At 49.5% G+C, this 12,003-nt stretch overlaps 1 protein-coding gene across 1 annotated transcript in view; it reads right to left on the bottom strand.

Moving 5' to 3' along the window:
- Positions 1-12,003, bottom strand: part of LOC104387257 (low-density lipoprotein receptor-related protein 2-like) — a 29,600-nt gene that overhangs the window by 16,430 nt on the left and 1,167 nt on the right. The window contains exon 2 of the mRNA XM_009995975.1: positions 3,771-3,909. Within this exon, the coding sequence (XP_009994277.1) occupies positions 3,771-3,909 (139 nt within the window). The remainder of the gene's footprint in view (positions 1-3,770; positions 3,910-12,003) is intronic.

The raw sequence follows: 12,003 nt of genomic DNA, 5'->3' as shown, positions 1-12,003 counted from the left end.
AGGGTCCCCAGGCCCGCCTCGCTGCCCCCTCCATCCCTTATCGGGCCGGGGTTGTTGTGAGAGCCAGCCGTGTGAACCGGGGCCCGCGGCACCTGCGCCGGGCGTGGGAAGGCAGAGGCAGCCTTGAACACAGGGGCACCCTCCCAAAACATCCTCCTGCCGCTGGTCCTCGGCCTTGGGGGCGTGTGAGAAGCCGCTGAAGCTCAACGAAGAGAGCAAAAGCAGCAGCTGAGGCCTAGCAAGAGGATAAGGCACCTGCTGCAGCCTGGGAAAGGTGCTCCCTTCCACCTGGCGAGCGGAGGGGCATTGCCCAGGAGATGGGCACGGGGGAGCCTGGCAGGCTCCCTCCTGCACACACGGGGACAGCTGCCAGCCTGCTGCCCCTCCACAGATTTTGGCGTGCTACCCGGCTTCTAGTGGTGCCCACCCCACCAGCCTGTGCTTTAGGCACATCCATTGCCCGTCCCTGCGGTGCATTCGTCCCCTCTAGCCTCCCCCTGAAACCTCTCTGCACATCAGCTGAGTCCGGGCAGTTCCTGTTGTGGGAACACTGTAACTGACACCACTCACTGCCTGTGAGATGTTCAGGCACATAGAAGGAGTATTTGTTCAGGAAGGACAAAGTCTGGGATGATCTCCTGCATGCTGTGGAAGAGACTAAGTACCAGAAACATGGCCAGCACAGGAAAGGTTCTGGCACAGCTGTCAGTTGGGAGCTCAGGGCAGAGGCACCATCAGATAGGTGGAAAGATAAGGGTGTTGCACAGCTCTGGGTCAGATGTCCCAGAGCACTGGCACAAGGGAGATGCACCAGGCCTGTGACAGCAGCTCCATGACATTTGTCACATGATGTGGTGGCCCATGAGTGCTAGGTATCCCATCTGTACAAACAGCATCACAGCACAGCCCTAATATGCACCCCTACCAGTGATGCAGCCCAGGAGCAGATCCACCCATCTGTACTCTTTTTTTGAGGTAGCATCCCAGCAGACCTGGGCAACTGTTTTCCCAGGGCACTCTGCAGGAATCAGGAGTGTGCAGATCTCAGGGATGATGATGGGGCAGGGACACCTGGCAAGGGAGTCCTAGTGGTCAAGGGAAGGAGTGGAAAGGACAAACAGGTGACAAAAGAACAGCATCCAGGCACTCCCAGGACACACAGAAAGCCCCAATGCCCTCATCACCCCTGCAGGCCAGCACTGAGAGCTTTGATATGTCCCTGGGGTTCTGCCACACATCCAAGGGCCACCCCAGCCCTGCCACACACAGTACATACTTTCTTCCCCAGGATGTCCAGCTCTGCCTCCACCCAGGTATTGGGCCTGTAAGAGCCGACTCCACGAAGGGTTCAAAGAAACTACCCCAAGAGCAATACCTCGATGATGGGAAGGAGGAGGACAGCACTTTGGGAAGGATCCAGCAGAGACCCTCCTGCCTCCCTGGGGTGCTCAGCATGTTTGGTCCTTTTCCTGCTTATCATGTCTTTTCCTCAGTCCGGGAAGGGGCCACGGGAGCCTGTCCAGGTGGGTGTGCAAGACCCTCGGGGTTGCCATGTGTATGACTCCTGGGAGACTAGCAGGCTCTGTTACCCTCCTGTCCTTGCATTCATTTTAATTCCAGCATGGCCTTTGCCTTCCCCTGATGTCAGGCTCCCCCACACCAAGCAGCAAGTTACCAAGTAAGTTACCAAGCAGTAAGTCCTTGGAGCAGCTGGCTGGGAAGGGCAGGTGGCAGTAGAGGGACTGTGGAAAAGGATCCAGAATTAGTGGGTGCAGTCAAAATCCCCAGCTTACTTCAGCATTAGCTTGGGGAGCTGGGGCAGCAGTGATGGAAAAAACACCTGATGTGCTTAGCCCCTTAAAATACAGCAGATTTTCTCTTTTTTTAATCCAATATTATAAGTCAAACTATTTTTAAATTTGTGTATAGAAGAGAACCTACAGGTGTACATCTGCACAGCCATTAGCCCACTGTACACAATTATATTCCTATGCACATACAGTGGCTTTTACTCTAAGAGGTGCTGAGTTTGTTTGCCCCAAGTTCTGAAGATATTTTTTTCAATATTTTCAGTTTTTTCTTTACAATTCCATCAGTTGAAAAGTCTCTTTTTCTCACTCACATTTAGATTCTCTCCTATCTGTCTCCCAAAGCTAAGGGGGGCTTGAATATAGTAGAAGGCTCCTGCTGAACTGATGAGAGAATCACAGAATGCCAGGTTGGAAGGGACATCAAGGATCATCTGGTCCAACTTTCCAGTAATTTTAAGCACTCTTCCCAAAGATGATGGATGCCATGATTGTAAAAAAAAAATTATTAAATTACAGTGGGACACCTTGCCTTACATCACTTTCTAAGCTACTGCAACCTTGTTCTCATAAAGAAAGTAGCATTCTACTTGACTCTGTGCTGTGTGTCCGTGGTCAAAACTAAACTGCCTGCAATCTGTTGTCTAAAATTTATTCCAGCAGAAAAACTGGATTTCATGAAACACCTACATCTTCCTAGGAAAATGTCTTACTTAATGCTTAAGTTGCTAAAAATAAAATTTCAGAGCATTCAGAACTATTGTAATAAAGGTATTTTTTACTTCAGTTTCAAAAACTGAAGCTTTTTGCAGATAACAAGAAAAAAAATAATTCCTTTTTCAATCCTGCACAAGCAACCTGAACACTTTGCACACAGAAGCTACAACTCCTACTTCAGCATGTGGCCCAAAGCAGCAGCCATGCTGACTGCAATGCTCCCATGAGACCTGCAGAGAGAGGCTCCAGTGCTGAGAGACTCCCTGACTTACCAGGGAATCCAAATAACTCCAGTCTGGGACAGCTTTGCAAAGTGGGTGACAGACACTCTTCCAGAGGGACAGGAAATAACTGGACCCATTATCCTTCAGTTGTCATTTTTCTACCTCAATTTCTTAGCCGTATTGTCTTTATTTTGTGTAAACCTCCCTCAAACCTGTATCCTTGTGGCCAGCACACATGGCCAGCACCTGTCCCAAAGCAGCAGCAGCATCTTGCCTTAGTGAGTATTTTAATGAGCAATGAAGTGGTCTCACAAATGGTACCTCCAGCCTCCAAAAGCCTCAGCACAGGCAGGAGGAGCATCAACACTGAGAACTGTAGGCAAATCTTCCCAGAAGCCAAACAGCCTTGGAAAAACAAGTTTACCAACCGAAGGCTCTCCTGGGGAGAACTAGGAAATACTGACACCTGCTGTGATGCAGCCTAGCAAGAAACTTAAAGTAACAGCATCTTTTACCTTAGTATTCTTTCCAGTATATAAAAGGGTTAATTTTGAAAGGAATTACATTCAAGCTGTCTGGAGAACTAGTTTTATGAATGCACAAGGAAACAATTTATTGCTCTGGGCAGTAACAGGAGCTAAACTGCTCTCATCACCCTCTAAGTGGTAGAAAATTTGATGTGTTTGCCCTCATCATGACATTTTTTTCAGAACACAACGTGAGAGTATGATCTTTTTAAGAAGCAAATGAATTATCAGGATAATGAAACTGAAGCCATTTCAACCTCTTTCAACGATTCTGGAAGATAAACCCAGAAGGTAAATTGGGCACTGAACATAGTGCCCAAAAGGGTTTAAACCAGTTTGCTGATTTTAAAAAAAAATAAAGGCTTGTGTTTGCATCTCTGCCACATCCTTGTTATCCTGCGCTCTTTCCCAACCTGGTGAGAGTTATCTGCGAGGCGGAGGAGGCAGAGAAGGAAACCAGGACCTCCACTTAAGGGCTGCCACAGCTCCCTCACCACCACCCATCAGGATTTCACCCACCAGGATCTGCCTGTGATGCCTCTCGACGCGGCCACAGGGGAGCAGCACAAGGCTGCAGGAAGGCCTTGCCTTCTCGTCCTGCTCTTCGCAAGGTCTGCGAGTTATCCGTGAGACCTGGGGAGAACAGAAAAGGAAATCAGGACCTCCTTGCAGACGCCACAGCCCAGGCCCAGCCTCACAGCAGCCCTGTCGCACATCCCACCTTTCAGCCTCCCAGACTGCCACCAGATCCTGCCCAAAGCTCCCCTGCACCCTCCCTGAGAAGGTAGGACAGGGTAATACATACTCCCTAAGGAGGCCAAGCCCAGGTTTAGCTCAGGACAGGATGATGGGAGGAAGACTAGTCCTGGTAGCTTAGACTTGGCTCTGGGGCTCTGATCCTTCCATGCTGGGAACAGGAAGAAAAATCACTGCCAGCCCACACCAACCAGGCAGAAGCATCTCCCCAGGGTTGCAGGCATGCAGGGCTCTCTGGAGGACAGCTGTGCTAGTAGATCATTAGGAGGCTCTCACTCAGTGATACACACACTCCTGTGTGTGTATATATACGTGTACATTTGCAGACAAATGCATATATAGATTCACACACATCTATATGTGTGTTGAAGGATTGTTTCTGGTCCTTCAATACCATGCTCCACTGAAGGGTCTCCTGCCAGGCAGGTCTATGAGGTCAGTTTGGACACAACATATAAAGCAATGGGAAGTGCTGCTGTCCCCCCTTGCTGCAGTTTCATGCCAAGAGCATGGGAAGATGGACAGCCCACCTGTTAGCTGTTAAGTGTCCCCTGCACAGATGGGCTGGAGAGTCTGCAGGGATTAAGCAACAACGTGGCTGGATAAGGGGCAGTGCTCACTGTTGCTTATGACAACTGCAGATTGAATTGATCACTATGGATGTCTTGTCAGCTCTCATAAGCAGTGGCCGAACCTTCCTGGTTTCTTCTAGCCTCATCTCTATGCCCCACCATGCTTTCTGGCACAGCACCTTCACTCTTCCCAGCAGCCACACTGTCACACACACTTCTTGCTCACCCCTCCAGCCAGTCCTGCTTTCAGCCAAGCAGCCATGGCACACTAACATATTTCTACCCTTTGTGACCAGAACCTGGCAAGTCTGCTCTGAAGCAGGAAACTCTGAGGCTCCTTACCCCAGAGTAACCAGCTGACTACACCTTGCTCCTCCCCAAACAGAAGTAAAACTCTTCACACAAAAAATGGCAGAGACCTTCCTTTCTGTTCTGCTTTTCCATCTTCTACTTAACAGCTCCAAGTTCCTCCTTGCACATACCCCATCTCTGGTTCTGCTTTCAACACACAGAGTGAACACCCACGGCAAAGATGCATTTTCACTGTGTCCCTTGTCTGAGGTCATTGTCTAAAAGGGTAAAAACCCACATCATGACATAAGGCCCTCCTCTTCCAGAAGTAGCAAACTCAACATTGCTGCAGCATCACAGATACCCATTAGCATCTCATGACTGCTCTCAGCTGCTTAATAACGCATACCAAGAAAAAGAACTGTCTTTATCAGCTCTTCTCTAGACCCATGTAACTTCACAAGAAAACATCTGATTAATTATTATTACTTGGGAAACTAGCTTGGCTTTAACATGCCTGCAAAACAGTTCCTCCCCACCCAGCTTTGAGCAGATTGCTTTATTCAGAAGGGAATTTGGCTTTCTGAATTCCAACAGTCTGTAGATTTCCCCTCCTTCTTGGTGTACTAAAGGCTGCATCTACTCTTGGCCGCTGCTTCTAGGCTTAGCCAGAGCAGGGATCAGCTCATACAGATAATGGCTTCTCATCCAACTAGCCTATGTGTGTTCTTTCCATGAACATCATGGTGCAGGCTGGAATCTGGCTATACTGAGTCCTCACTGCCAGAAGCACAGTTGGTGTCCTCCTTGATGCCCTGAAGTCTCTGATGCCTGCTCTCAGTGTTTGCATTAGAATCTCACATACTTCGTTTACTCCATACCTGGGACAACAGTGCAGCCCACTGCAATGTGAAGCACACAGTGAAGGCACTCATGCAGGAAGGAACAGCAAAGCTCATCCTCTGCCAGCACTTCCAGGGTCACATCTTTAATGACTCCAAGCAGCACTGAGAGCTCCAGGGAGACAAAGGAGGCTATAAACCAGGCCAATCTGCTCTGTTCTCAGGCTATCACAGAAGATCTTACTTACTGCCACTGGGCAATAAAGCATTATAACTGTGGGACAGCCTGTTCTCCATACATCAATTTTCTTGTTCCCCAAGGAGCTTTCAACAAAATTAAGGGGCAAAAAAGCCACACAGAAAAATAAATTATGCTTAAGGAGGAGAGAGAGAACTGGGAAAACATGCTGTTCTCCCTGAAACCTCACCCAGGTTCTAGTGATCAGCATTTCTTGAGCCAGACAAGGTGTCTTCATCTAATAGCCCTTTATGGCTTTTTCTTCAGGGTATCCCTTTTTGAACTCGTGCAAACCTCAATATCCCACAGCAGGGACTTCCTCCTCTCAGCTCTGCACTGTGAGAAGAAATTACCTCCCCTTCCTTCTTTATAACAGGACACCCAAGAGCTTCACCTGGTAAAGGACAGTTCCTCTTTGCCTGCTTACAGATGTACCTCATCTGTTCTCACAAAGCTGAATAACCCTACCCTGTTCTGGGCATAGAAACTATCCTAGACCTTTAACAATCCTTGGTGCTCTCCTCTGGCACTGCAGAGATCATAGTTGTGCAGAGCATCTGAGACATGGTCATACCCTGGCTTCAGATACACAACGCTGCAAGTGGCATTTCCTTGTTCCTTTCCTAGCCATTTCTAAGGTCTGTCTCAGACATGGCAGGGGTTAATCCATTTCTTGGCATCCCGAGAGCTGCAGCTAGCAGCCAGATGCCTGTGGAGCAGAGCACCCCTGCTGCTGGCACATACCTGCATAGCTGCTTGTTGATGGTGCACTCTGCTGGGATGTGGTGTGATCAACCCTCACTCTTCAGCCAACCCAACCCTCACTCTTCAGCCAGAAGGGAGGTTTCTCACCTTGCACCAACTGCTTGGGTTTGAGCACAAGCCCAGTGCAAATTCCAGACGTAGGATTTAATGTGCTCCTTGCAGCTCTGCCTCTACCATGCAGTGAGTTGCAACATATTTCCAGGCTAATTCTTCTCATCCAAAAGCTCTTCAGAAGCAGCCAAGACCACAGTGTGCTAAATGATTGAGTTACCTCAACCTGGCACACACAGAGAGAGACAACAAGATTGGGTTAGTGCTGAGCATGAAAGCTCTCCCATTGCCTTGCAGGATGCTGCTCTTCAGCATCAGCATTTGCATTTACTGGAGCAGATGGCATGGTGCACTCCAGGGGAGAGAATGGCAAACACTGGAGACCCAAACTGCTCTAAAATAGATTCATGTGTGATTTTGTGAATCACAGCCCGTTCTTGTCTTCCTTCTTGATTGGCAGTGCTGGAAATAACGTTAGCTGCATGGGAAAACTCTGCTTCTCCTACTATAAGTGCATAGAGGACACCTTTTGGTGTGAGGTTGCAGGAATGGGATGCTAACATCAGGCTGTCCACAGATCACTTCTAGGATATTAGTCTAGGAAACTCAGCAGCTGTGATCATACTGCCAGGACTTGATACTGGTCTGGTCACTTCCCAAGCATATATTTTGCTTGGGGTCTTTTGTCACCAGCCTCCTGCCAGGTCTCTGGATCATAGCATGAAGAGATGAGAAGCAGCAGGATGGCGTGAGCCCCTTGCAGTCTGGCATCACCATGCAGCCCCTGCTGCCAAAGTCAATCACCAGCAGCTGTTCCTCTTACCTAGAAGATAGCAGGAAGGTTGTCAGTTGAAGCCAGAAGGGCATCAGCCCAGGCAACTACAACTATTTGCTGTTGTAGGGCCCACATATTGCTATGGGCTTTTGTATGTGTTATATTTAGTCTTCCCTGTTGAGTGTCTGTTTTCCTTGAGTGTGGAACCAGCAGAGCAATCCCAATGCTCAGGCAGAGGGGAGGAGCACTCCAAGAGGATTTGGTGGAAGAGACATAGACAGAGTTGCTATTATTCCCCAAAATAACACTGTCTGAATCCAACTGACTGCAAAAGTCTCATGCAGAATGAGCATTTTGGCTTTATTTCATGACTCACGGCAGCTTTGCTCTCAGCCAGATCAAACTGCACCGCACACTTGCTTTACACTGGCTGTGCTTTTAGCCCCATGCAAAACGCTGCTGCTGCTCCACTGCCCCAAGGCAGCCACCCGGGGAGCTGGGGCTGTGTCCAGAGCATCTTGCTTAATCCCATGAATACCAGTCCTCACAAAAATAGAAACAATCGCCTCCTTGCAGAGGAGCTTGCTGTATCAATTTTCTAGTGCTCACAGCAATCAAGATAAATTAGTATTATAATTGTGGCAGGTAGATTAAATAGTTTCTTTACTGTAATATTAAACACATAAGGGACCCTTTTTTTGTTGTTGTTTTGGGGAGGCAGGGGGTTTGGAGTAGCTCCTTCATGACATATTGTGCCCTCTTAATTTTTTTGCACTGATGGCTTGGGAAGTGTGCCTGAAGCCCAGTATGGAGCATGTTTGCCATACATAGCAGGCGTCCTGGCAGAGAGAAGCTGGTTCATCTCATCAAGCAGCTCGCATTACTTAAAACTATTCTAAACCTCCAGCAGGCCCTGCAGTTAGCACATCATCTCCAGAGCTCAGCATCTTAGACAATGCTGCTGTGGCAAACTCATTGGGAAGAGACTGGGAAACAAGGGAAGGAGTGAGCCCTGTAGCCATGGCTCTGACGCTGCCTCAATTTTCATACAAGAAGTATTCAAATAGGCTTGCTAGGACTGCTTTGAAGGCTAGTCTCCCACCTCAGTGCAGGGTTTTCATTTCCAGGATGTAGTCTTTCTTTCATTTTATGGCTAGACTTTTAATCATCTTCAAATGAATACATGCAAAAGATTCGCCTACATGCTCACAACTGCTTGCTGTAACCTCATCTTGTCTCAGGTGGCTGCTGGCAAGAGGCTCCATCAGGTCTCCCTGGAAAACCTGAGGGGAGATTTTCAAATCTCCTGTAATTTAGTCTGTCTGTTCAAGTGGGTTGCCCAGAAGCTACTGAGGCCCTGATTTTTAAGGTGTGCATGGCCTTTCTCAGAGACTGGTGGTCTCCCAGGAGGTGCCCAAATGCACAGGGAAGTACTGGCATCCACCCTCTGGAGCACAGCCACCTCTCGGGAAGCAAGAAGTCCTTCTCTTCAGAGCAATGTGGGAGTGTCAACGCTGAGCATCTTGTTGTCTCTTGGAGGGACTGTGCCATGAAGTTTCAGAGCATAAAATGCTGCACTCATTTTCTCCCTCATTAGCACCCTCTTCCATTCATCTCAGCTCGCTCTGGTTTAACACCATTTCCTATAAGCAGGGATTGTTTGATAGTGGCCATTCAGCCCGTGGGTCCCTTTCTCAAAATGTTTTAAACCCACAGGTCAACAGCAAGCCAGCCATCGGTCAACTTAGACCCAAGTGTAAAGGTCTCCCATACATCCCAGTTCCAGGTAAATCACACCCAGTAGAGGCAGGAGACCCTCTGTCAGGATCTGCCATCATCTCTGCAGTGCCATCAGCCAAAGACACAGAGCAACAAGGCAATGTGGGCTGCTGGCTCTGCACATGCTTTTCTCCTTCCCTGAGCACCCTCAGGACACGCTCCTGTCATTGCAAAGGAAGAGCTTTGCAGGGACCGGCTTGTGACCTTCAGCTGCCTCTTTCCTCAGGGGTAATGCTGCCAATCTCTTCAGAAAGCCCTGGGGCTGGCTGTAGCTGGCTGCAGTCTGCTGCAAACTACAGCTCTGGGCAGCCACAGATGGCAGCAGCCAGCACAAATGCATGGCCTGGCTACTTTTTTTCTGTGAAACAAAGTCGTGTGAGCCTTAGGACCATGACTATTGGGCTCCTGTTTTCTAGGAGTGGAGCTGCACTCCTCCAGCCAAACATGTACCCCATGGCCTTGTTGCTTTTTGTGAAGTTCAAGGGGCAGATGACACCAACTTCTGCCTGAGCTGCCTGGGAGGCAGAGGGGGAGGGTGCATGGGATGCTGTCATGTGGGAGATGCTGAGCATGATTGGCATTGCATCCCACATGGTTGGGGGGAGAAGCTATCCTGAGCAGTCTGTGTGGTGTAAAGATATCAGGGTAAAGACAGAGCAATAAAAAATTTTCAGCCTGTGTGAGCTGTCCACAGATCTCATGTATGCCAGGGTGCAGCTTACCTTATTTGTGGAGAAAGCACAGATATTTAACCTAGCATTACAGCCCCCATCTCCAATTATGGCTGTCCCAGGCCCTTTGGGGAGGTGAAAAAACTGTAGGAGATGAAAGGTAAATGGGACAAGCTCAAGGGCTGCAAAACTTCCTCCCTTATTAGCCACACATGCTTATAACCTGCCAGGCTGTTTGGATTTTCAGAGATAACCCCGGGGTTACACACTCAAGGAGCACAATCAGTCTGAGCCTGCCAGAACCTCCCAGCCTTGGTGAGAGCCCCAAGCCCAGGCAGCTCCAGAGCAGAGCACAGCACAGCATGAGGACCAGAGGGCATGGTGAATGACTGTGGCTTATTTAAACAGCCCTTGGCAGCAAAAGGTGAAACAGCAGGAGTGAGACTTAGTCAGTTTTGGCCTTGCAGGACTACCATGCAGCCAGATGTCTCCTCAAGTGTCCTGCTTACCTCTGGAGGAAGGGGAGAAGTAAGATGCTCCATCTCAGTGCAGACACCCAGGGTTTAGCCCTGGTGGGGTGGCTGCTGTAATGCAGTCACTGCTGAGCCATGCTAACCTGGCAGGGCACAAGCACCATGCCCCAAGGGTATCTGAGAGGTGACCCAAGCACCTGCCAAGCCCTGGCAATGTCCCAGCAGGATGCTGGGGGAAGGCTTCTACACAGAGAGGAGTCTGACCCCCACCTGGGAGGGACCAGGGAGCCTGGCACCTCCTCTCTCCAGCCACAGCTCAAGGCCTGGCAGGGGCTGTGTTGACTTTGTGCTGCAGGGCTGCACAGGCATATGTACAGAGCTCACTTCTACACTGCACAGCAGCTCTTCCCAGAATAAATCCAGGACTTCAGCCCTGGAGCTGGCAGTGCTGCCTCCGTGGGATTGGCGGCCAGCACAGACCCCCACAGCTGCCCTCTTGCTCCCTGGGCTGTGAGGACAGGGGATGCTTCAAGTCAGGCAGGAAAGGCCCCCTGAGTCCTGTAATATGTGCTACCTACCACAGGGGAGCTTCAAGACCATTCCTTAGTTCACTTGTTTCATCGTAACAGTCCTGCCATTGGGTGAAGCAGAGGGACTATTCTCATCAGCTCAGCCTTGGGCAGAGTTAAGGTGATTTAATCTGAAATTCCTTTATGCTCCATTTCTGGCTTTTGGAGCCTAACCCCTGGCCATGCTCATTTTTCTGCACTTCTGTGGAGATAGTAAAGCTTTCTTCTGCTGCAATCAGCCCTTGCTTCTCTTTGCTCTTGAATGTCACTACAAGGTAGAGAGATACAGAGTGAGTGGAAACATAGCAAGGCAGGAGCAGAAAGGAGAAGGCTGGGTAACTGTCTGCAGCTGGTTTCCCAATAGCTCTGAGTGAGTGTGGGGAGAGGGCTGCTGGCAGAGGATTTTCAGTGTGTTTATATTCTACCGCCACTGGATATGAAATAGGCACTTTAACTCAATGGACTCTTTGCCAGCCTTTCAGCCACCTCTGCAGAGCTGGATCTCCCATGGTCCTCTTCCATTTCTAAGAATGGAAATAAGGGTTTCCTCTGCCAACCCCCAGGCCTGCCTGCAGGAGAAGGCTGGGTTAGACTAAGTTCTTGTGCCAACAGGGACCCTGAGGAAAAGGCTGCACAGAGGCACTTGCTTGAGATGCAGGTGCCTGTGCCTGAGGCAGATCAGCAGCAACCTTCCAGGGAGTCCAGACAGCCAAGGAAAGGGAAACGTCACAGCCCCCAGGGGGATGACAGGGAGGCCCTAAATTGCTGGAGGCACCTTCTGCAAGGCATTTACTCACTGGGTTTGTTTGAAGTTTGGAATTAAGATTGAACTACTCAGACATGAGCCCTGTGCACTGCAGAGTCCCTGCCACCAACACCAGGGACTTTGCAACAATATCCACAGAGTACACATCTTTGTTGGCTACGACTGCCCAGCACGAGCAC

The sequence above is a fragment of the Chaetura pelagica genome, unplaced genomic scaffold (assembly GCF_000747805.2).
Source record: "Chaetura pelagica isolate M959 unplaced genomic scaffold, ChaPel_1.0 scaffold142, whole genome shotgun sequence".
Lineage (NCBI taxonomy): Eukaryota > Metazoa > Chordata > Aves > Apodiformes > Apodidae > Chaetura > Chaetura pelagica.
Note: the sequence above shows the minus strand (reverse complement) of the source record. Positions and strands in the feature narration are given on the sequence as shown.